Consider the following 24,504-nt stretch of genomic DNA (forward strand, 5'->3'; position numbering starts at 1 on the left):
GGATACCAAACTTGGAAAAATGTCTATTCGGTTGTGCATAAACCAGATTTCGGAGTCCCATAAAACCAGCAAATCAAATTGTTATCCAATGGCACTAACAAAGTCTTGAAGAAAACATGCTATACTATTATTGACATGAGTATCAAGTGATTTTACTGTATCATTTTGGAGTAATTGGATACCAAACTTGGAAAAAATGTCTATTCGGTTGTGCATATACCACATTTCAGAGTCCTATAAAACCAGCAAATCAAATTGTTATCCAATGACACTAACAAAGTCTTGAAGAACACATTCTATACTATTATTGACATGAGTATCAAGTGATTTTACTGTATCATTTTGAAATAATCGGATACCAAACTTGGAAAAATGTCTATTCGGTTGTGCATAAACCAGATTTCGGAGTCCCATAAAACTAGCAAATCAAATTGTTATCCAATGACACTAACAAAGTCTTGAAGAACACATTCTATACTATTATTGACATGAGTATCAAGTGATTTTACTGTATCATTTTGAAATAATTGGATACCAAACTTGGAAAAATGTCTATTTGGTTGTGCATAAACCACATTTCAGAGTCCTAGAAAACCAGCAAATCAAATTGTTATCCAATGGCACTAACAAAGTCTTGAAGAACACATGCTATACTATTATTGACATGAGTATCAAGTGATTTTACTGTATCATTTTGGAGTAATTGGATACCAAACTTGGAAAAAATGTCTATTCGGTTGTGCATAAACCACATTTCAGAGTCCTATAAAACCAGCAAATCAAATTGTTATCCAATGACACTAACAAAGTCTTGAAGAACACATGCTATACTATTATTGACATGAGTATCAAGTGATTTTACTGTATCATTTTGAAATAATTGGATACCAAACTTGGAAAAATGTCTATTTGGTTGTGCATAAACCAGATTTCGGAGTCCCATAAAACCAGTAAATCAAATTGTTATCTAATGGCACTAACAAAGTCTTGAAGAACACAGGCTATACTATTATTGACATGAGTATCAAGTGATTTTACTGTATCATTTTGGAGTAATTGGATACCGAACTTGGAAAAAATGTCTATTCGGTTGTGCATAAACCACATTTCAGAGTCCTATAAAACCAGCAAATCAAATTGTTATCCAATGACACTAACAAAGTCTTGAAGAACACATTCTATACTATTATTGACATGAGTATCAAGTGATTTTACTGTATCATTTTGAAATAATTGGATACCAAACTTAGAAAAAATGTCTATTCAGTTGTGTATAAACCAGATTTTAAGGTCGCATAAAACCAGCAAATCAAATTGTTATCCAATGCCACCAAGACAGTCTTGAAAAACACATTCTATACTATTAATAACATAAGTATCAAGTGATTTTACTTTACCATTTTGGAGTAATTAATTATCAAACATACGAAAAATGTTGATTCACTTCTGTATAAACCAGATTTCAGAGTCCTACAAACCATTAAATCAAATTGTTATCCAATGCCACTGATAAAGTCTTGAAAAGCACATTCTATACTATTATTTACATGAGTATCAAGTGATTTTACTCTATCATTTTGAAATAATTGGATACCAAACTTGGAAAATATGTCTATTCGGTTGTGCATAAACCACATTTCGGAGTCCTATAAAACCAGCAAATCAAATTGTTATCCAATGGCACTGACAAAGTCCTGAAGAACACATTCTATACTATTATTGACATGAGTATCAAGTGATTTTACTGTATCACTTTGAAATAATTGGATACCAAACTTGGAAAAATGTCTATTCGGTTGTGCATATACCACATTTCGGAGTCCTATAAAACCAGCAAATCAAATTGTTATCCAATGACACTAACAAAGTCTTGAAGAACACATTCTATACCATTAATGACATGAGTAACAAGTGATATTACTGTATAATTTTGGAATAATTGAATACCAAACTGAGGAAAAATGTCTTTTCGGTTGTGCATAAACCAGATTTCAGAGTCCTATAGAACCAGTAAATCAAATTGTTATCCAATGCCACTAATAAGGTCTTGAAAAACACATTCTATACTATTAATGTTATGGGTATCAAGTCATATTACTGTATCATTTTGGAATAATTGAATACCAAACATAGGAAAAATGTCTATTCGTTTGTGCATAAACCAAATCCTATAAAACCAGCAAATCAAATTGTTGTCTAATAAAACCAAAACAGTCTTGAAGAAAATATTCCAATCTACCAAGAACATTAGTCACAAGTGATATTACTGTGTCATTTTTGAGTAATTGGATAGCAAATTTAGAAAAAAAAATGCCTGTTCAGTTGTGCATAAACCAGATTTTGGAGTCCTATAAACCATCAAATCAAATTGTTATCCAATGGAAGTCCTTCTTGATAAACACATTCCATACTAGTTTTATAGGACCCCGAAATCTGGTTTATTCACGACCGAATAGACATTTGGTATCCAATTAATCCAAAATTATACAGTAATATCACTTGTTAAATATTAAAAAAATATTTAACACGCGAAAAATGTCTATTCGGTTGTGCATAAACCAGATTTTAAGGTCCCATAAAACCAGCAAATTAAATTGTTATCCAATGCCACCAAGACATTCTTGAAAATCACATTCCATACTATCATTGACATGAGTAACAAATGATATTACTGTATTATTCTGGAGTAATTGAATACCAAACTTAGGAAAAATGTCTATTCGAATGTGCATAATTTTTTAGAGTCCTAAAAAAACAGTAAATCAAATTGTTATCAAATGCCACCAAGACAGCCTTAAAGAACACATTCCATACTAGTAAGGACATGAATAACAAAGGATATTACTGTATCATTTTGGAGTAATTGGATACCAAGCTTAGGGAAAATGTCTATTTTCTTTTGCATAAACCAGATTTTAAGGTCCTATAAAACCTGCAAATCAAATTGTTATCCAATGCTACCAAGACTACCTTAAGAAATACATTCCTTACTATTAATGACGTGAGTAACAAAGGATATTACTGTATCATTTTGGATTAATTGGATACCAAATTTAGGAATAAATGTCTATTCGGTTGTGCAAAAACCTGATTTCGGAGTCCTACAAAACCAGCAAATCAAATTGTTATCCAATGCCACCAAGACTGTCTTGAAGAACACATGTCATACTATTAATGACATGAGTGAAAAGTCATATTACTGTATTATTTTGGAGTAATAGAATACCAAACTTAGGAAAAATGTCTATTCAGTTGTGATAAACCACATTTTGGAGTCCTATAAAACCAGCAAATCAAATTGTTATCCAATGCAACTAATAACGTCTTGAAAACCACATTCTATACTATTATTGACATGAGTATCAAGTGATATTACTTTATCATTTTGGAGTAATTCAACACCAAACTTAGAAAAAATGTTTATTCGATTGTGCATAAACCAGATTTCTGAGTCCTAGAAAACCAGCAAATCAAATTGTTGAACACATTCCATACTATTATTGACATGAGTAACAAGTGATATTACTGTATAATTTTGGATTAATTGGATACCAAATGTCTATTCGGTTGTGAATAAACCAGATTTCGGGGTCCTATAAAACTAGTATGGAATGTGTTTATCAAGAAGGACTTGGTTCCATTGGATAACAATTTGATTTGATGGTTTATAGGACTCCAAAATCTGGTTTATGCACAACTGAACAGGCATTTTTTTCTAAATTTGCTATCCAATTACTCAAAAATGACACAGTAATATCACTTGTGACTAATGTTCTTGGTAGATTGGAATATTTTCTTCAAGACTGTTTTGGTTTTATTAGACAACAATTTGATTTGCTGGTTTTATAGGATTTGGTTTATGCACAAACGAATAGACATTTTTCCTATGTTCGGTATTCAATTATTCCAAAATTAAACAGTTATATCACTTGTTACTCATGTCACTAATGGTATGGAATGTGTTCTTCAAGACTTTGTTAGTGCCATTGGATAACAATTTGATTTGCTGGTTTTATAGGACTCTGAAATGTGGTTTATGTGGCACAACCGAATAGACATTTTTCCAAGTTTGGTATCCAATTAATCTAAAATGATACAGTAATATCATTTGTTACTCATGTCAATAATAGTATGAAATGTGCTTTTCAAGACTTTATTAGTGACATTGGATAACAATTTGATTTGCTGGTTTTATAGGACTCCGAAATCAGGTTTTTGCACAACCGAATATACATTTTTCCTAAGTTTGGTATCCAATTACTCCAAAATGATACAGTAAAATCACTTGATACTCTTGTCAATAATAGTATAGCATGTGTTCTTCAAGACTTTGTTAGTGTCATTGGATAACAATTTGATTTGCTGGTTTTATAGGACTCTGAAATGTGGTTTATGCACAACCGAATATACATTTTTCCTAAGTTTGGTATCCAATTACTCCAAAATGATACAGTAAAATCACTTGATACTCTTGCCAATAATAGTATAGCATGTGTTCTTCAAGACTTTGTTAGTGTCATTGGATAACAATTTGATTTGCTGGTTTTATAGGACTCTGAAATGTGGTTTATGCACAACCGAATATACATTTTTCCTAAGTTTGGTATCCAATTACTCCAAAATGATACAGTAAAATCACTTGATACTCTTGTCAATAATAGTATAGCATGTGTTCTTCAAGACTTTGTTAGTGTCATTGGATAACAATTTGATTTGCTGGTTTTATAGGACTCTGAAATGTGGTTTATGCACAACCGAATAGACATTTTTCCTAAGTTTGGTATCTAATTACTCCAAAATGATACAGTAAAATCACTTGACACTCATGTCAATAATACTATGGTATGTGTTCTTCAAGACTTTGTTAGTGCCATTGGATAACAATTTGATTTGCTGGTTTTATAGGACTCTGAAATGTGGTATATGCACAACCGAATAGACATTTTTTCCAAGTTTGGTATCCAATTACTCCAAAATGATACAGTAAAATCACTTGATACTCATGTCAAAAATAGTATAGCATGTGTTCTTCAAGACTTTGTTAGTGCCATTGGATAACAATTTGATTTGCTGGTTTTCTATGACTCTGAAATGTGGTTTATGCACAACCAAATAGACATTTTTTCCAAGTTTGGTATCCAATTACTCCAAAATGATACAGTAAAATCACTTGATACTCATGTCAATAATAGTGTAGCATGTGTTCTTCAAGACTTTGTTAGTGCCATTGGATAACAATTTGATTTGCTGGTTTTATGGGACACCGAAATCTGGTTTATGCACAACCGAATAGACATTTTTCCTAAGTTTGGTATTCATTTACTCCAAAATGATACTGTACAATCAGTATACATGCATGACATTAATAGTATGGAAGGTATTATTTAAGGATTTCAGGTTCTGATTTAAGAAGAATTAGATTTTTTTGGTTTTATAGCACTCCAAAATCCCTTTTATACAAAACCGAATAGATAGTTTTGGTATTCAATTACTCAAAAATGATACAGTAATATCACTTCAAACATATATCTGGGATACATGAGAATAAGATCTTTAAGAATTTAGGGCTGTGGTTTTATAACAATTTGATTTGCTTATTTAATAACACTCCAAACCTTTTCAAAACGTTACACTGTTCTACAGATAAGAAGTGGTCTTTCTGGTGTATATTTGTGGATTAGACCTCGTTAAATCATGTTTATTTAGGTGTAAAACTCGTTTCTGTTCCATTTTAAGTCTCTGCACGAGAAGCGCCAGTCTCCGCTCCTCCGGGTGCGCTGTGCACGCTGCTACAGTAAAACACGGTTTAGACGCGCACTCCAGTTTTCGGTGTGGATAGCGCGACCGAGCGTTTTCTAAGTGCAGATGGCGTGACCGCGGTCTCTATCTCTCTATCTCACACACACACTCTAATCATATGTTATTTGTGGAAAGTGAGTAGATCAGCCGCGCTGAGTACATGCAGAGAACTGCCGCAACATTCACCACCACCACCGCTCTTTACCAGTCAGCAGAGAAACTCCACCAGAAAAAGGTAAGAAAGAACGGGGGAAAAACTTCAAAACTACTTCCACTAAAGTATCTCAGTATACACACCGATATCAGGAGAGAGGCGCCAGTTTATTCTGTGTGTCTTGGACTACACAGCATTCTGAATGAAAAGTCCCTGTTTTGGAAACTTTCATTTCATCTTTAACCGGTTTGGCTCGCTGTCACCTAGTGTTAAAAATAGATACTTTGAGTTCTTCAGTCTTGCTACAGTAACATTTGAAGCGATTAACTTTTATGGAATTTTACATTTTAGTAGGTTATTTTTTATCCTAGTGTATAAAACACCTTTATCCAGTTTAAATACTGTCTTTCACTTGAATTCCATGTAACTATATACTGGAATTTTAGAGCTGTGGATCTGGACCAAAAGTCCCAGGATCCCCAGCGGTAATCAGTACTGGCCAGGCTCAGCTGTGGGACAAATAGGGTATAAATACACTAGTGTAAACAGCTTCTCTGTTACACATTTGTAAATAGGTGTCAATAAAGTGAAGTAAATTAAAGTAAAGGAGCATCTGTTAAAAGAGCCTGTCTGTGACAAGCGCTGATATTTTTCAGTTTTTCAGTTTTTTTTGGACATGCTATTGCTAAGTGACCTTTGTTAGGTTTTCCCACCTTACCCTTTTCAAGTGCCATTTCACATGCACATGGTAGTGTTACCAAGCTTACCAGGGTTTGATTAATTAATCAAATCAAATAATCAAATCATACGCACGCAGCCAGAGAATTTAGTGGAAATAGCAGCCTCGGCTTTACTTCACTTTTCTTCTCTTTTTTTGCACATCCTACAGCTATCCCAGTTTTAACTGAGTTTTAACTGAGTTTATCCATTCCCTTATTTTATTTTTATTGTTCTTACTTTTTATTTTTTATTTATTTATTTATTTATTTTGATTATGATCTTAGTTCATTATTCATTTGATCATTTCTGATCATTCTTATAAATATATTTATTATGTACTTCTACTATTCTACTAAATGATTCCCGAATGAAAATAAAGGTTGGTTAATTGATTGATTGATTTACCCAATGGGACATGCCCTGAACATATACATTACATTACTCAGTATGCCTTAAAGTCTGTTACAGTAGCATACTGGCCTACAGTCCCCTAGGTTGGTAGTTTGCACCTCACCTAGGGCAGTTAAACTATTGTGTACAAAATCACATACCATAATATAAGTACATTAACATATATTAATATGGTTACTTTATATAAAAACTCTGCATTTTAGTTGTTCTTCCCACCACACTGTAACAGTAACCTTAGGGCAGCTATTAATATTTTTTATTGTGTTCTTCTAATGATAGCACCTGGATGCTATTCGATTTATTGTTGGGCCATAAATGCTAGATAACACAGCAAAAGATAACACACGGCAGGTTCTATTGGACACAGTTGGAATTTGGCCTTTGCCATTAACTCATCCATGCAGTGAACCCACAAATACACAAAGTTTTATTTAGTGATAGTATATGCCTGGTAAGCAGCCTTTGCTGCAACACCTGGGGAGCAGTGGGGGTTGAGGGCCTTCCTCAAGGGCCCAACAGCAGCAGCTGTCAACAACTGTGTGCACTAACTGTTTAGCCACCAGTACCACCTACTACAGTGACCAAAATATTAAGCCAGCAATGGTTCTGTGAAAAAAAACATAAAATGAAGTGTGCATGTAAATACACTGACATGCCAAAAGACAAGGGATAGAAGTTTGGAAATTGGTAATGAAGTGTTATCTCAGGGAGCGGCTTGAGAGTCTTGTGAGTATGGTCATTTAACATTTCTCGATACACAGTGTGATGTGTATACTTAGAGGCATGGTAATGATTGTGAAGGGTGGCACCTAGCTAGATTTGTCCATGCTTACACAAGCAATTCTGGCAGAAATCCCATCCACATTAATTGCAGTAGGCCCTACACGCCCAAAATTCAGGGCAGTAAACATCTACATCAACAAGGTTGGTGTGCCAAAAAAAGTGTACACAGTGCTTAAAACCCCCAACAATAGAGCTATACTTCACCCCAATGCTGTCTCACAGCCTGTGTCACAACTGTGCTAAGAATGATGCAATATCTTTATCATCATCTGTGTTTGGTGACCAGCCACCTCAAGTACAATGATTAGAGTTAGCCATTACATTTAGCACACTTTCTATATTCTGTTAGTTCTGCGGACTTGGTCTGATAATATTGAACTTTATTTTGTTTTTTTCCCTCCTCTTTTAGATCTGTTAGCACTACCATGGACTCCCAGTTAGGAATAAGTGAAGCAGAGATGAATGAGATGAGCCTTGTCCTGCAGTCTCGTGTGGCTACAGATATTTTGACTCAAGTGGAAGGCATGCTTGAGCAGAGGACCTCTGTGACACTCAACATTGCTGTTATTGGAGAGTCAGGTGCAGGCAAGTCTGCTTTCATTAATGCCTTCCGTGGGGTTGCTGATGATGCACCTGAAGCAGCAGAGACGGGTGTAACGGCAACCACCCAGATGGCCAAGGGATACCCACATCCAAATGCTCGGAATGTGCTCCTGTGGGACTTGCCGGGGATTGGGACTCCGTCTTTCCAGCCTAACACATACTTGGAGGATGTTGGTCTTCTAAAATATGACTTCTTCATCATTGTTACTGCTGACCGTTTTCAGCAGTGTCATTATACACTGGCCAAATATATAACACAAGCTCAGAAGAAGTTTTATTTTGTAAGGAACAAAGTGGACCGAGATTTGGAGGCGAATGCCAGGCGCAGGAGCCAGAAATGTTTATCGGATGATGATATCTTGATGCAGCTCCGTGCAAACTGCGAGAAGAACTTGACAATTGGTCAAGTGGAAACGCCACGAGTATTCCTACTGTCCTCATTTTATCCGCAGAGCTATGACTTTCCTGCACTCCAGATGACCTTGCTGGAGGAGTTGGAGGGGCACAAGCAGCATGCTCTGCTCTTGTCCCTGCCCAACCTGAGCACATCAGTAATACAAAGCAAGAGGAAAGCATTAGCTGGAGCGGTGTGGCAGACAGCTATGGCAACGTGCTTGAGCAGTGTTGGTGTGGGCAGCACTATGCATGCCGTAGTTCCTAAACTGATGGACACTCTGAAGTCTTATCAGCAAGCTTTTTGTCTGGATGATGTCTCTCTACAGCGATTAGCTAGCATTACAGGCATATCATTTGAGGTAAGACATTTTGTGTTATGTCATTTAGATACTTATTACATTAAATAATTGCTGGTGGATTAAGCATTGCACATGCATTACCAAGCCAATAACATACTGTTGGGAAAAAGTATATAGTGTTATACTCAATACTGGAGTTCCCATTAAATGTATGCTTAGAGATAACTGTTTAACCTTGAATTAATGTCTAGAAAAGCTTGCCTGTCTATTATAAGTGCATTAATGTAAATTAAGTTCTCTTCTCATCATTCACTGCAGGATCTCCAGAGAGAGGTGACATCCACCTTTGGCAGACAGCTTTCAGCGCAGGAAGTAGAAGGCTGTCTATCACAAGCAGTCTCAGCAAAGCAATTCCTTGTTACTCAGCTAGAAAGAAGTGTCCCTATTCTGGGAACTGTTGTTTTTGGTGGAATTATTACCTTTGCAGCTTCCTACATCCTACTGACCACTGCCTTAAAGAACTTGAGTGAAGATGGAGAAAGAGTTATGCAAAAAGTCCTTATTGTGTCTGTTTGTAAACAAAACAGCTAATAGCTTTTTTCTTGAATCCTCTGACATGACTTTTATAAATAGCGGTTTTATGGTGCACAAATGTCATGGATCTGGATTCAGTAATGTCCCATTTTTTTGTTAGTGCTCATAGAAATGTGGGTAAAAAAGTTAAGTTAAGTTGACTTTAAAAAAATGCTCTGAAAGTAATTGCTCTGAAAGTAAGCTGCATTTCTAGACTGTATACAAAAGATCCTTTAACTTCTATGACATAGCAATCAAGAAATGTAGCACTCCTCGGCTGCAGCTGAGCTCCGGAAACTTTATTTTAAGATTTTGATGTTTGAAGATTGTTTGTTTTGTGATAAACACATTGAACAAAAATGTGTATAGATATATATTTTTGTATTAATATCTTGAAGATGCTCTTGTAGTACACAGATTCATCCATTCCTGCTCTAAAACCTTCAAAAGTTTCAGTGCAGGTCAACTGCATGACAGTCCTGTGACTGTCATATCTAGAACTTGTGACATTTTATGATGTTTTCTCTTGTATGTTTTATAATACTGACATGCACATATTACATAATTCCTTGTATACAGATGGGATGGGGTGAAATTTATGGGGAAATAAAGTAAAAAAAACAACAACAACCTGCAGTTATGCTTGCCTTTCTTGTTATGTTTTTATTTTAGAACATTCATTTTATGTATGTATATGTTTAAATTACACTTTCTGGAAGATGTGAGGCAATGATTCAATGCCCTATATAGCGTAATTACAAACAGCATTGACAGACAGTGTGTACCCTGGATTAGTTTTTTCTACCCCACAAATTTATTGTATAAAAATATTATTTAAATTAATTAACTATTCCACTATTGTATAATAATAAACACAACAGTATACTATAAATATAAAACCCTTTACTCTGAGGGTGACAAATATTAACTCCTGAAGACATAATAATTTGATAATGCTTAATATGTTCTTGTAATTAATGACTACCACAAAGACTTAATCAGGAATAACTCATGTGGCCAAATTATGTTATTGTAATTACTACAGGTGATATAATACATTTTTACTAAATGTTATTATGATCATTCCTAATAATACATTATATTCAATGAAACATAAATATTTTGATATGTGCTTATTAATTTAAATGATCAAATATTAAGTAAGTTCAAACTTTTTATTTTCATGTATTCATGTCACCCTGATAGCAAAGGACATTGAATAAACTTTTATTTTTTTGATTGCATTACATTTTTAGGGTTGATGATGGAAATCTTTAGACAATCTTTATTTAACAGCATAATTGCCATTGGTTATTTATGAAATTCTGACATAGATTCAACGTTCATTTAAAGGTTTTGAATAGTTGAGACTTACAATGATTGTAGGTGAAAGATGCTTCCTACATAATAATATTAATAAACGTCTCTTTCTACAGTACAGTCTATAATAAAATACAAAGCAGATATAAAGTTTAATACAAAGCATACATATAAAATCATGTCAGTGACACGTAAAATCAATGAAATTTTGTGCATTCAATTCCAATGTCAGAAATCAATGTTGTTTCAGTCCATTAGAGATGGGAAAATGTGTTCTTTTCCTATCTTTTTTATTCTTTAAAGTTTCTGTAAAGTTAATACAAAGAGACCACAACTCAAAACAGCATCAAAATATAGATTAGGGGAAAAAAATTGGTATTGAAGTCAAGTATTTATATAGGTGTATTTATTTGCACAATAAAATAAAAATGTTAATAATATACAATGTATGAAAAAATGCATATTTCATTCCCAAGGTTCAGATTTACAGAGATGTAGGTTTTTCTTTTCAAGAAAGAAAGAAGCAAAGTCTCGCCAGAATTTAGATACAATGGAACATTTAAAAAAAGTGATATACATTCTAAATGACAAAAAAAAATCGCAATTCTCTCATTTGTAGGATATGTGTTGTGTATTTTAAAGTGTACTTCCCTAGCTTTATGTACTTTTCCTATCTGTGTAGGCTCTGTTATCCGGAATAGCGTCAAACAGGGCGGGACCTGAAACTTACCGCTTCAGTGATACGGATGGACGGACTGTATGTTGCTGAGAGTGGAATTTACCCTTTATATCAGCTTTTCGACTACTGCCGACCTGCACTAAACTAAGGTAAGAGGAAGTTCTGGCTCTACTGAAAGTGCAGTGGAAAGGATTTTGGTTAACAGATTCCTTTCACAACATATATATAACTTCCTCAAAGTGTTTCATCTGCTGGATACAGTCTTAGTTTTAACTGTCATTATTTTTAATGGGGTACTTAAGTAGCGTATTCCTGACCGAGTCTGCCATGGCTGTGATGTTTACAGACTTCTTTTAAATGAGCATGTTGGTAATATCTCTTCGTATGCCGTGGATAAGTTTTTTTTTTTCTCCCTGGCGCCCTATCCGAGCGGAGTAAAGTTAGTTTGATATTCGATATTCAGCGGAGATTCGCCTTTCGGCCGTTCTCTTGCTCACAGGCAATGTCCTAAACTCTCCCAAATTACATTTTCCAAACCACAGAAGAACAGAGAACAAACTACAAACGTCAGATTTTCTGAAAACACCCAACCTTTCTGTTTCTCCGAGAATATTTACTGAAAATGGCAGGAATCGCTGCAGCGGGCGCTGAAGCTGTTAAGGGACCGTCTGCAAAGTACGGACCCTGATTAAAAACGTAAACATTCACAGCGCCGTTTAATGCATTTCTACTGTAACACGCCCATATGAAATATAGATAAAAAAAAATCATACGTAGTCTTTAGAGACACACCTGAAAAATAACTACAACTTTTATTTTTGAAAAATATGATTTGGTTGATTTTATATAAATTTTTTAATAATAAAAATTGCTACTGTACTGTACTAATATGAAATATAGAAATAAAATCACTTGTAGTCTTTAGAGACACACCTGATAAACATACTACAACTTTTAGTTTTGAAAAATATGACTCGGTTGATTTTATATTAATTTTTTAATAATAAAAACTGCTACTGTACTGTACTAATATGAAATATAGAAATAAAATCACTTGTAGTCCTCAGAGACACACCTGATAAACATACTACAACTTTTAATTTTAAAAAATATGATTTGGTTGATTTTTTATAAATTTTTTAATAATAAAAATTGCTACTGTACTGTACTATATCTGGTGTGTCTCTAAAGACTACAAGTGATTTTATTTCTATATTTCATATTAGTACAGTACAGTAGCAATTTTTATTATAAAAAAATTAATACAAAATCAACCAAATCAAATTTTTACAAAATAAAAGTTGTAGTATGTTTATCAGGTGTCTCTGAGGACTACAAGTGATTTTATTTCTATATTTCATATTAGTACAGTACAGTAGCAATTTTTATTATTAAAAAATTAATATAAAATCAACCGATTCATATTTTTCAAAACTAAAAGTTGTAGTATATTTATCAGGTGTGTCTCTAAAGACTACAAGTGATTTTATTTCTATATTTCATATTAGTACAGTACAGTAGCAATTTTTTGTATTAAAAAATTAATATAAAATCAACCAAGTCATATTTTTCAAAACTAAAAGTTGTAGTATGTTTATCAGGTGTGTCTCTAAAGACTACAAGTGATTTTTTATCAATATTTCATATTAGTACAGTACAGTAGCAATTTTTATTATTAAAAAAAAATTATAAAAAATCAACTAAATCATATTTTTCAAAACTAAAGGTTGTAGTATGTTTATCAGGTGTGTCTTTGAGGACTACAAGTAATTTTATTTCTATATTTCATATTAGTACAGTACAGTAGCAATTTTTATTATTAAAAAATTAATATAAAATCAACCGAGTCATATTTTTCAAAACTAAAGGTTGTAGTATATTTATCAGGTGTGTCTCTAAAGACTACAAGTGATTTTATTTCTATATTCCATATTAGTACAGTACAGTAGCAATTTTTATTATTAAAAAATTAATATAAAATCAACCGAGTCATATTTTTCAAAACTAAAAGTTGTAGTATGTTTATCAGGTGTGTCTCTAAAGACTACAAGTGATTTTATTTCTATATTTCATATTAGTACAGTACAGTAGCAATTTTTATTATTAAAAAAATAATATAAAATCAACCAAATCATATTTTTCAAAAATAAAAGTTGTAGTTATTTTTCAGGTGTGTCTCTAAAGACTACGTATGATTTTTTTTATCTATATTTCATATGGGCGTGTTACAGTAGAAATGCATTAAACGGCGCTGTGAATGTTTACGTTTTTAATCAGGGTCCGTACTTTGCAGACGGTCCCTTAACAGCTTCAGCGCCCGCTGCAGCGATTCCTGCCATTTTCAGTAAATATTCTCGGAGAAACAGAAAGGTTGGGTGTTTTCAGAAAATCTGACGTTTGTAGTTTGTTCTCTGTTCTTCTGTGGTTTGGAAAATGTTGGTAATTGGTAATTTGGGAGAGTTTAGGACATTGCCTGTGAGCAAGAGAACGGCCGAAAGGCGAATCTCCGCTGAATATCGAATATCAAACTAACTTTACTCCGCTCCTATCCGGCGGATTGTCCTGCGCGCAAGTAAAAGTAAACATTCAAACAACATTCAAATTCAAATGTAGTCGAAGTTTAGTTTTTCCTTTAAATTTAGTGGGTGTAGTTTAAGAAGGTCAGGATTCTGCTCTTCCATTCAGATATGTATAATCAAATGATTTTAAAAAGACTGGAATCTTTTCAAATGACCTTTAAAAACTGATCTAAATCTGTGGGTCCTTTAATCAGTAATTTGATTGTTGCTTTGTTGGTGTTACATCCCGACTACAGGACTATGGTCCAGGCCAGTTAACGAAGGGGGTAAAAATGAATCTGGTGAATATGAAATGTTAATTTGCTGGTGAGGTAAATGTGGTAAGTGTAAAGAGACTGACAAGAGAACAGGCTTTTCAAATGGAAATGGAAATTCAACAGAATTTATTTTAAAAAAAGGAAGGCTCAAAAATATATATTTTATAGAGTATTTAACAACTGATACCTATAATTTTATTGTTTTTAATAGGTTAGTGTTTATGGCATTTATAAGTGGGGTGATTTATTTCTTGTCTCAGAGGCAAAGGGGTGGATTATGGGGCTAATTTGTCCAGTCCAGTCATAAAATTTCCAGCTGTCAGTGACATTGTAACAAAGTAAAATAATTGTTATAATTAAAAGTGAACCAGTGCACAATGCAAGGTCCAAAAGACATGGATGAGCAAGTTTGTTGTGTAAGAAATTGACTGGCCTCAAACTGACCTTGTGCATTTTGAAAATCAAACCTGTGCTGGCATTTCCAGAGTGTGTGTTCATGTGTGTAAAATCAAATTTTATCGTTTTGTGTGATATTTAAAAAGAATGCTTTTTATTTTACAGATGGATGACGGCTTTGAAATCATCGGTTTTGATGAAATTAAAGAGTCACTGGCTCATGATGATATGCCATCAGCTGTTGGCAAGATTAAGAATTATTTTGAACAGCAAGATCGCGTTGAACTGAACATCGCCATAACAGGCGAGTCTGGTTCTGGAAAATCCACCTTCATCAATGCCTTTAGAGGAATTGGTGATGAGGATGAAGGCTCTGCAGAAACTGGTGTCGTTGAGACGACTATGGAGCCTACAGCTTACCCATATAAAAAATACCCAAATGTCCAATTGTGGGATCTCCCTGGTATTGGAACACCCAACTTCAAAGCAGATGAGTATCTGCAGCAGGTTAAGTTTCAGCGCTATGATTTTTTCATAATCATCGCATCAGATCGCTTCAGAGAATGCCATGCTCATTTAGCAGCAGAGATCGTCAAAATGGATAAGAGATTCTACTTTGTTCGCTCAAAGATTGACAGCAACATTTCTGCTGAAAAAAGAAAGAAGACTTTCAACGAACAAAACACACTGGATGCTATCCGCAAAGACTGCACAGAAGGTTAAAATTCACATACTAAAATGCTGGTAAATTAGTGCATTAAGTAAATGAAATTATTTTATATTCAGTATTTTTACATTATAAAATCTACTTTTTTATTCTAGGTCTGAAAAGGATTGGAGTGGACTCTCCTGTTGTCTTCCTGATCTCAGGCCATTTCCTGGATCTCTATGATTTTAACTCTCTTGAGGAGACCATAGAAGTGGAACTTCCTCAACACAAGAGGCATGTGCTGATGCTGGCCCTCCCAAACCTCACTTTGGAGATTAATGAGAGAAAGAAGGCGGCCCTACAAAAAAATATATGGAAGTTGGCTCTGCTCTCTGCTTGTGTTGCTGCAGTGCCTATTCCTCTTGTAAATGCAGCTCTTTCAATTCATGTTGATGTGACAATCTTGGTGTCAGAACTGGTGAAATACTATGATACTTTCAGTCTCGATCCTGCCTCCTTGCAAAGGCTCTCTGACAGATCAGGGAAGTCAGTAGATGAGCTGAAAGCTGTAATGAAGTCCCCTCTAAGTAAAGAAATCAATAAAGATCTGGTCATTAAGTTGCTGGCTGGGAGCACCCTTGTTGCTGTAGACACAGTAGCAGAATATATTCTAGGTTTCTTTCCTGGCATAGGATCTCTGGCAGCTGGTGCGCTGTCCTATGGCACAGTGCATGTCACACTGAAGCACTGTCTTGATTGGCTAGCTCAAGATGCTCACAATGTGCTCATAGCAGCTCTGCAAACCTCTGTGTAAAAAAAGGAGAATAAAGCAATGGGCATAAAGTCATTAAGGCTTTTTGCTTTCAATGAAGAATTATATATCAATAATATAAAAATGACACATGCAAGCAGAATGTACTTTACTATGTTTGCGAACGTTGAAAGCCCTGTGTTCGTATGAACAGCTGTAGCTGTAACAGTTAGAGATCAGTTGTATGAAAAGGCAAAATTTTCATTAGACCAGGAAACAAAAAGAATCATGCAATTCAATCAGTCATCTCATTTATCTGAAGTTAAACACGTAAGCAAAGCTGCTTAACTACATAATGGCTGTTCTCTGAAAATTAGTTCCACCTCTTTCTCTTCATGCTCTTACTTAAGTTTGTATACACTCATATTTTGTACAATATTATTTGAATACAATTGTTGTGTATAATGTGTGAAAATGATCATCGTTACAAATATCAAATAAAGTGCACCATCTTTCAGGTTTACAAAACGTGCGTGTGTGTGTGCATGGACAGCCAGTCAGCCATGAATACAGGATTGTTTTTGTAGAGTAAAATGTAGGCTCAAGAGTGAAAGTAAATGCATGAAAGTAAAATTAATAGGGTAAGGTAGAAAAATTCACAATAGTTTTGAGTAGCTTCCTACTTTTAGTGACTTAGATCAGATAAGTAATAATGCAACTGTGGGAGATTTTCTTTGATTACGGTAAGTATGTGTTTGTGTGTCCAACAATTGTATCTTTTTATAATTTGTGTTTGATTTCTATTTCTTCTGATATGACCCGCTTAGCCCTCCTGGGAACTAAATTTCATGACAGTTTTAGTTTTGTTGTTGGAAAAAGGTGTGGGGTTCAAGAGGGCTGGATTTCTTGGGTTATTAAAAAAACTCTGATCCTAAAATTGACCTAAAATTGATTTAAGGTTATTAGCCTTAAACTGAACACTGCTTCTGCTGACTGACTGCATTTACCTTATAATGTTCACAAGCCTATTTAATCTGATTATAACAAATTGATCTAATATAAATTAAGTAGCAAAACAATGCATAATTAAAAGCTTAACATGTAGCATTTATTTTAGCTTTAGATATTTCAATGTGTTTATTTAAATGTGGTCTACTAAACAATATTGTGGTTACAGGACTAATGACAGTTTCCTAACTGAAAATGTGCTGATGTTCTACATGTAAATTCAGATAAAGTGACACAGACCTGCAGTTTCTAAAAATGTAAGAATTGTATAAGGATGAATTAATTCATTTTATATATATATATATATATTTTACATATACTTATGTAAAATATATATATAACAAAAAACAATGTGTGTTGTTTGGATCTATTCAGGCTTTATCATTTGTAAATATCTGTCAATATGATTGATATACTTTTAAAAAACGGATGCATCATCACTGTCAGAGAAAACTTTGACACAAAGTCCATCACAGACTGGTTTGTGGTGTAAGCATTAAGCTTTATTTGGAGTGTCACACTAGAAGTCTTCCTGCAGAACAGCAGGCTAAATCCTGAGCTCTGAGCTGATGAACCCACACAGAGCTTTTTCCATTTCTGAGATTCAAACCGTACACAACTAGTTGAATGGCCCCAGCACAAAGGGACCCAAAGCCCTGCACAATTTCAAGTATGCCTTATTTTCACACCTAATCCAACTCATCAGATAATTATGAAGCCCTTTATGAACTGGGTTAGGTGTGCTGGGAGCAAGAGTACTTGAAAACAGGAAGCAAAGTGGGCTCCCTCGGACTGCAGTAAAGGACCAGTGGTCTAACAGACCAGCCGGTACAAACAATGCCATTGCATACACAGACACTTATACATAAAGTCACACACATATATACATAATACATGCACTCAAAAGCAAAACTGGATGGACAAAAAATTCTGAAAGAAAATGTTATTCTTGAAGAATAACTGATAAAGCAACTGTGAATGTAACAGAAATGCCAGATGCAGGAAACATACTCAAAAGTACCCAACTAAAAGATAATGCAGTTAATAAAATATTAACAGTACAAAAAAAAGCACAAATGAACTCAAATCACAAATAAAGCTCTCTCGCACTCACTCACCCAGTGGTCCTGTACACTCATATCATACTCACCGTTCCTACACTAGCAAATAGGAGTTAGTTCGCTGCTTTAGTTTACACAGGCAGTAAAAGCCAAAAGTTTTATTTCACAATCAAACACTCATAACTCTCCACATCCTGACCCTTGCTCGTCTCTCCCTCTATCCCTTCATCCCCTCCTCTCTTCTCTCTGTGTCTCTCACTCGTTAGGAAAGGAAGGGGGAGCTGAGGAATGGAGGGAAGGGTTTCAGGATAAGCACACTGTGAGACAGCAATGACATCATCAGTGATGTCTTGAGGAGGCCCGTGAGTGTTGCCATGGGCGTGCATTTCTGTAGCAGTTTGGTCTGTGCGCTGTTGTACTCCATAGTTCCTCTCCAGGCCACTAGGTGTCCTCCTCCTCCTCTCCTCCCCCTACAACTCTCCTCCTCACAGCATCCTCTGCTGCACCTCCCCTCTGCCACTCCTCCTCTCTCCCACCATACTCATCTTCATCCTCCTCTTCCTCCTCTCCATCAGCCTCCTGCTCTTCCTCCAACTGCTGCAGACGACGTGCCTTCTCCACTGCATGTTTTTCTACAGAGAGAGAGAATTAACTACTTAGATCCTACACCAGAACATATATCTGTCAGAACCTAATCTATCAGAAGCCTGCCCTGAACTGTATGGCCTGTAGAAAATTACTCCACTTACTCCAACAAAAGCAGAATAAACTCTATTTAATACCCTTGGTTTCAGAAGAAACAAGGAATGATCAGGTCTCTCATTACTAAAACATCAAGACATTTTTAGTGATTCGCACATTTGCCTCCCAGTGCTGGGGTCCTGGGTTCAAGTCCCTATCTGGGTGGAGTTTCAATGTTCTCCCCGTTTGCCCTGGGTTTCCTCTGGCTTTCTCCCACAGTCCAAAAAACATGGAGATCAGGTAAATTGGATGCCCTAAAAATTATCCTATTGTGTGAATGCGTATGTGACTGTACAGCCAGATATACTGGCACTCTGTGCTGGGTAAACTTCTCAGTGCCCAATGCAGTCCTCCAGGTGGACGGTTGCGCCGGCTTAGAGTACGCTGTGTGCTATTGGCTGCTGCTTCTCACCACTGTGTGTTGAGTGTGTGTAATTGTAAGCGTCTATGAGTGCCTTGAGTGGCAGGAAGGTGTTATGCAAGTGTCAAACCAATGTGTCTTCAGAATGGTGGAAAGCTTCTTGTACATGGTTCTCCCTTAAAACTTTGATTCATGTAGTACCAGAAAGAGGTTCCTTATCACTATGAGTTAAAGCACCCTTTTAATAAAAATACAGAACTCACTGACTGTATGAGAACAGTGTTTTATCAGCATCAGTTTCGTGAACTGACAGTTAATTTAGCAACTAACAGAAGTTAATTTGACAAACTCACTCTGATAGTAGGCTGAAGAAGAGAACCGCCGTGAAGGAAAAACAAAATCAGCAATGAACACAAGCACCTGAGAAAGAGAAAATGATGATAGAAACAGATGTTGTTACTAGGCCCATATGAAGCACTTTTTTTTTTTACATTTTACTGTGTGTGTGTGTGTGTGTGTCAGTCATCTTACCAGTCCTAAGACAAGACCAGAGAAGAGTGTTGCCAGTGCAAAAATGACATATGAGCCCCAGACAGGTATGCCCACTTGCTCGGTCAGGTAGTTATGGCATTGCTGCAACAACACCATATTATTACAATAGTACGTCTATAGTCTTCTACAGACAGTAGTCTTTAATACAACAGTACTGGCAAAACATATGAAACACTTTTTAATACCAGTAAACTGAAAATACACTACAACCCAGTCTGATGTGAAGGAGAAAAAGCTGCTATTTCTGAAATTCTGTATATTTCTGTGCAATAAAGGATTGTAGAAAATTTGCTTATTTCGTAATCATGTACTTACCCTGATAAACATGGACAGCTTAAAGAGAGCTGACATCATATTCATCCTGAAACCAAAACACAACAATGTTCAGTGCACACATTTGACTATCACATTACTCATGTAGATTATTAAGTATTATTTTATTATTTTTGCCTATATCAGTGCAAAGACTCATTCACATTAACTTTGCTTCTTGTTACTTAACATCCAAGTGGTACAAATTAATATAAAATATTGCAGTAAAGGAGGCAAAATCTTTCCCCAACATGCATTACTGCTATAGTATGTGATAAAGATACTTCTGACACTTTTAACACTAGAAAGGAAAGGGATGGGTCAAAGCTTCAATCTGTGACCATGGATACTCAAGCACCCACAACATCCTTCCCATCATGCACATCCTAATAATAAGTGTGTACATCCTGAAATGAAAACAGCAAACTGAAACAAACAGACCACCATTTCCTATAAACACACTGACTAATTCAAACCCATACATTAAAATGGGCGCTTACAGTAAAGAGGAGGGGCCAAACCAGGAGGAAATTGGTTCGATGCTCTGCCATTTTTTCTCATCAATGAAGCTCATGAAATCATCCTTAGTACGTGCGCCCTGGTACCGCCGAAACACTCCATCTTTACAGCTAAAAAAGCACAAAAATAAAAAGAGATCAAAAGACCATCATACTATTACAAGAGTGGGCGAATGCATGTAACTACTGCTGTAATTCTACAGACTATGCATGAGTCACTGCAGCATTACGAACAGACAGGAAACGAAAGTAACAACCACACGCACATGCACTGACTCACTCACTCTCCTTATAGCACTCAGAAAGACAGAATTATGCATAGTACATGCACACACAGCACTACTTTGAGTTGCAGTCTTTATGATGCTGCATGTCAGCAAAGACTATTTTTCAGCATTGCTTTATTTAATGCTCCACGTATAGTTCAAACTCACTGGTAAATTGTTGGCAGTGCTGTTATGATAAACCTTCCACTTAATCCTGCAACAAGAAGACAGATTTTACATGAAGCAATCAAAGAAACTTGATATATTCACACTCATTTCAAGTAGGAGGGCAGTTTGGGAGGGACATACCAGGCTGCTCAGTCACGTCCACTTTAGCAATGTTGACCCCCAGATCCTCCCCCCACTCAGCAAACTCATTCCAAACAGGTTGAAGCTGCTGACAGGCTGGACACCACGGAGCAAAACTGGAACACACACAAAAGCATTGAACCCACAGAGAAAAAACAAAACAAGTCATCCGAAGTAATGAAAACTGCATTTGTTTTGCAGCATACTGGCTTTAAATATTAATTTTAATTGTATTTTCAACACTATTGAGTATAAATCCAAGAGATGATGTGGCCTAGAAGTTATTTAGGTTTATATTATTAATATTTTTTGTGTTAACAATATTAACAATTAACAAAAAACTCATTAGGAAACAGTCTGTTCTAGATTTCGAATGGGATAATGGAGACCATCAACTAGAGGTGCACAATATTACAGTGTATCATTACTGTAATACACAATATGCTTTTGTTAACATACCGTTGATAGAATCAATGCTTTAAAGAAAACTGATAAACTACCTTTCATTACAGGACTTTAGTAAACTAAAGCCATAATCCATAGATCATACAGGGTTTCCTGCAGGAAAATCGTTTAGTCAAGGTGGAGCCTTCGAGTTCTGGCAACTCACCATTTCTTGCCTGACAATTAGCGTCTTTCTGAAGGCACATTAATATATTTAACAAACAGATGCCGATATTCGGCCTCATCATACTGGGGCAGACGTTGTCAAGGGGGCTGCATTTGTTGTCAAGACAGCCACACTAACTACAAAACTGTGGGACAACCCTGTCATATCAAACAACATGATCTACCCACCCTTATCAGCACAGACACATTGATTAAAACAGTTTATTAATTTATTTCTTTACTAAAACAGTGAACAATTCAGCTCGGAAAGGCCATCAGTACTGTTAGTTATAGCTATTGTATGCTTATAAAAGTCCTCAGGCCAGCTCATATACTTATACTTGGATATGAATTAGAGGTCCAGGACTGTATTACAATAATTTAAAACTGGACAGATATAATCTCTCTAGTAGTCTCTAGTAGATATATATTGGGAAATGAGAACAGAGAATTTTTCTTTTGTTAAACCAGCAAAAATGTAGTACCCAGAAGTGATAATTAGAGGTGGGTGATATGGCACGATAATGAAAATATTGTCGATATTATTGCGTATGATACAATGACCATCTGAATATAACTTAAATATTACTTATAGTTTGATACATAAAGGTGTATTAAACTATTAAAAATGTTCTAGGATTGTAAAAGCTATAGTTACAGTATTTACAGCCTGGTACTGACTGATGCTCATTACAGGATGCTGCCATCAAGCAACTGCATTTAAACCAACCAGAAACAGTAAACATTATAGATTTCTATAGCCTGGCAGAGTCAATATAAGATGATGTAGCCACCCCACAAGCGGTTGCTTTTTTTAATGTTTATATAAATATCGGGGTTATACAGTATCGACTGAAATATATTGTGATGTACATTTTGGCCATATCGTCCAGCACTACTTTCACCATATATTACTCACTTCCCTATTTTCCTGGAACTACACTAAACTCTTCACTACATATAGAGCCCCGAGAGTGAATTTAATTTAATGATCAGTTTAAAGACTCTAAATTATTTCAATTATTTTTCTATCTTGTCACTTTTGTTAGGGGACACAATGCTTAGCCTAACTGAAGCACAATATCTAAACCTAACCATAACTACAGACCCTGAATCTAGCTTAGCTAAGTTAACTCAAAGCCTGTATCCAAATAAGAAGACATCATTCACACAACCAATGGAACCTAGATTATTTTAGGTACTCTTGCACAAAGTTTAAACATTAAGAACGGTAACCTTGTTAGGGTTAGGTAGGTTAACCGAGCTTTACAGTAGTAAGTTAGTCAAAGCTAACAGTTAGTAGCCAGTTATCATAAGTATCAGCAGCACATAGTGAATCCCTCACAACCATATTCAGTGCTACTAAATATCTCCCAGTTCTGCATTTATTTAAGCTAACTCATTCAGCACTTCAGCACAGGAGACTCAATAGGTGGGGGGTTATGTTGTTAATTTAGTTCAGACTGATAATGACCGGACCCTGTCAACCCCAGCCCGCTGCCAGCTAACCGCTAGCGTTACTCAGGTTAACTAACTTAAACTGGGGGAACTCACAACTCGATCATCCACTCGCCCGCCAAAATCTCCTCCCAGTTCGCGTCTGTGACCACTTTCAGGTGCTCCCGCTTGGCCGACACGGGCAGGACCATCAAGCACAAAGCTACTGCCAGCGGACAAAGCTCCAAAACCGACTTTAAACCCAGAACTGCTGTCGCTCCTCTCCCTCCGCGCCTCACCGAGGACGCCATGTTTACGCTGATTCTCAGAGCCGTTTCCGCTGTGGTCACTAACGGCCGACTGTAGATCACGTGACTGTAAATTCATTACAGAGCTCTCTCTCTCAGACTGTATACTTGGTTGTTTTACATTAACTTTGTCTGTGCTTGGTGCCACTATTATCATGCCAACATGTATATTGTGCTATTTTGTGTATTTGTTTGAAGTTCATTAATGACAAAAATACATTATTTGATCATTATGTTCTAAAAAAAATGATTAAATCATTTTAAACTAAACATTTCAGCGGAAAAATAAGCTTTAAAGGGAAAATATATAAAAAGGTCTTTTTTTGTTTGTTTGTTTGAATGGCCACAACCTGCTTGTTTGGTTTGGGTTGCATTGAACGCTAGATGGCAGCACAAGCTGCATTTTCAGTAGCAACCAGACCAACTTTCTACCACTGGTGTATTTAAGCTCCCCTAACGTAGAGATCTGTACACAGATAACGTTATGTACGAAGCCCCTAAGGTGACATAATTTTGAAAAAAGTATGCGTGGCCATGACTTATTAAGGCAAGGGAATGAGATCCTAAGACGTGGCTATGACTTGTAAAGGTGTGGGAATGAGATCCTAAGGTGTGGCCACAACTTATAAAGGCATGGAAATGAGATCCTAACG

General features: G+C 35.7%; 3 protein-coding genes across 3 annotated transcripts; 2 read left to right on the forward strand and 1 right to left on the reverse strand.

Annotated features, from left to right (window-relative positions):
* Positions 1–5,907: 5,907 nt before the first annotated feature.
* Positions 5,908–10,356, forward strand: LOC103028759 (interferon-inducible GTPase 5). The gene is made up of 3 exons (XM_007248542.4): positions 5,908–6,034; positions 8,277–9,225; positions 9,484–10,356. Exons 2-3 carry the CDS (start codon positions 8,293–8,295, stop codon positions 9,754–9,756), a joined length of 1,206 nt encoding a protein of 401 aa, XP_007248604.2. The 5' UTR covers positions 5,908–6,034; positions 8,277–8,292; the 3' UTR covers positions 9,757–10,356.
* A 1,426-nt stretch (positions 10,357–11,782) lies between these two features.
* Positions 11,783–16,639, forward strand: LOC103028228 (interferon-inducible GTPase 5-like). Its single transcript, XM_007248541.4, has 3 exons — positions 11,783–11,886; positions 15,135–15,687; positions 15,792–16,639. The coding sequence occupies exons 2-3, from the start codon at positions 15,135–15,137 to the stop codon at positions 16,430–16,432; spliced, it is 1,194 nt and encodes a 397-aa protein (XP_007248603.3). The 5' UTR covers positions 11,783–11,886; the 3' UTR covers positions 16,433–16,639.
* A 1,219-nt stretch (positions 16,640–17,858) lies between these two features.
* tmx1 (thioredoxin-related transmembrane protein 1) lies at positions 17,859–23,883 on the reverse strand. The gene is made up of 8 exons (XM_007248539.4): positions 23,661–23,883; positions 21,498–21,613; positions 21,357–21,402; positions 20,905–21,033; positions 20,408–20,453; positions 20,072–20,173; positions 19,894–19,960; positions 17,859–19,070 (listed from the first exon to the last, which is right to left on the reverse strand). The coding sequence occupies exons 1-8, from the start codon at positions 23,852–23,854 to the stop codon at positions 18,880–18,882; spliced, it is 891 nt and encodes a 296-aa protein (XP_007248601.3). The 5' UTR covers positions 23,855–23,883; the 3' UTR covers positions 17,859–18,879.
* Between the last annotated feature and the right edge of the window lie 621 nt (positions 23,884–24,504).

This window comes from Astyanax mexicanus, chromosome 7, assembly GCF_023375975.1.
Source record: "Astyanax mexicanus isolate ESR-SI-001 chromosome 7, AstMex3_surface, whole genome shotgun sequence".
Taxonomy (NCBI): Eukaryota; Metazoa; Chordata; class Actinopteri; order Characiformes; family Acestrorhamphidae; genus Astyanax; species Astyanax mexicanus.

Excerpts from the sequence above, each read along its gene's own strand:
- LOC103028228 (XM_007248541.4), top strand. The coding sequence starts at position 15,135 with ATGGATGACGGCTTTGAAATCATCGGTTTTGATGAAATTAAAGAGTCA. Across the intron at positions 15,688-15,791 it reads CCGCAAAGACTGCACAGAAG|GTCTGAAAAGGATTGGAGTG; the intron begins GTTAAAATTCAC and ends TTTTTATTCTAG.
- tmx1 (XM_007248539.4), bottom strand. The coding sequence starts at position 23,854 with ATGGCGTCCTCGGTGAGGCGCGGAGGGAGAGGAGCGACAGCAGTTCTG. Across the intron at positions 20,174-20,407 it reads AGCTGTCCATGTTTATCAGG|CAATGCCATAACTACCTGAC; the intron begins GTAAGTACATGA and ends GTGTTGTTGCAG. Across the intron at positions 19,961-20,071 it reads CTGGTCTTGTCTTAGGACTG|GTGCTTGTGTTCATTGCTGA; the intron begins GTAAGATGACTG and ends TCTCTTTCTCAG.
- LOC103028759 (XM_007248542.4), top strand. The coding sequence starts at position 8,293 with ATGGACTCCCAGTTAGGAATAAGTGAAGCAGAGATGAATGAGATGAGC. Across the intron at positions 9,226-9,483 it reads TTACAGGCATATCATTTGAG|GATCTCCAGAGAGAGGTGAC; the intron begins GTAAGACATTTT and ends CATTCACTGCAG.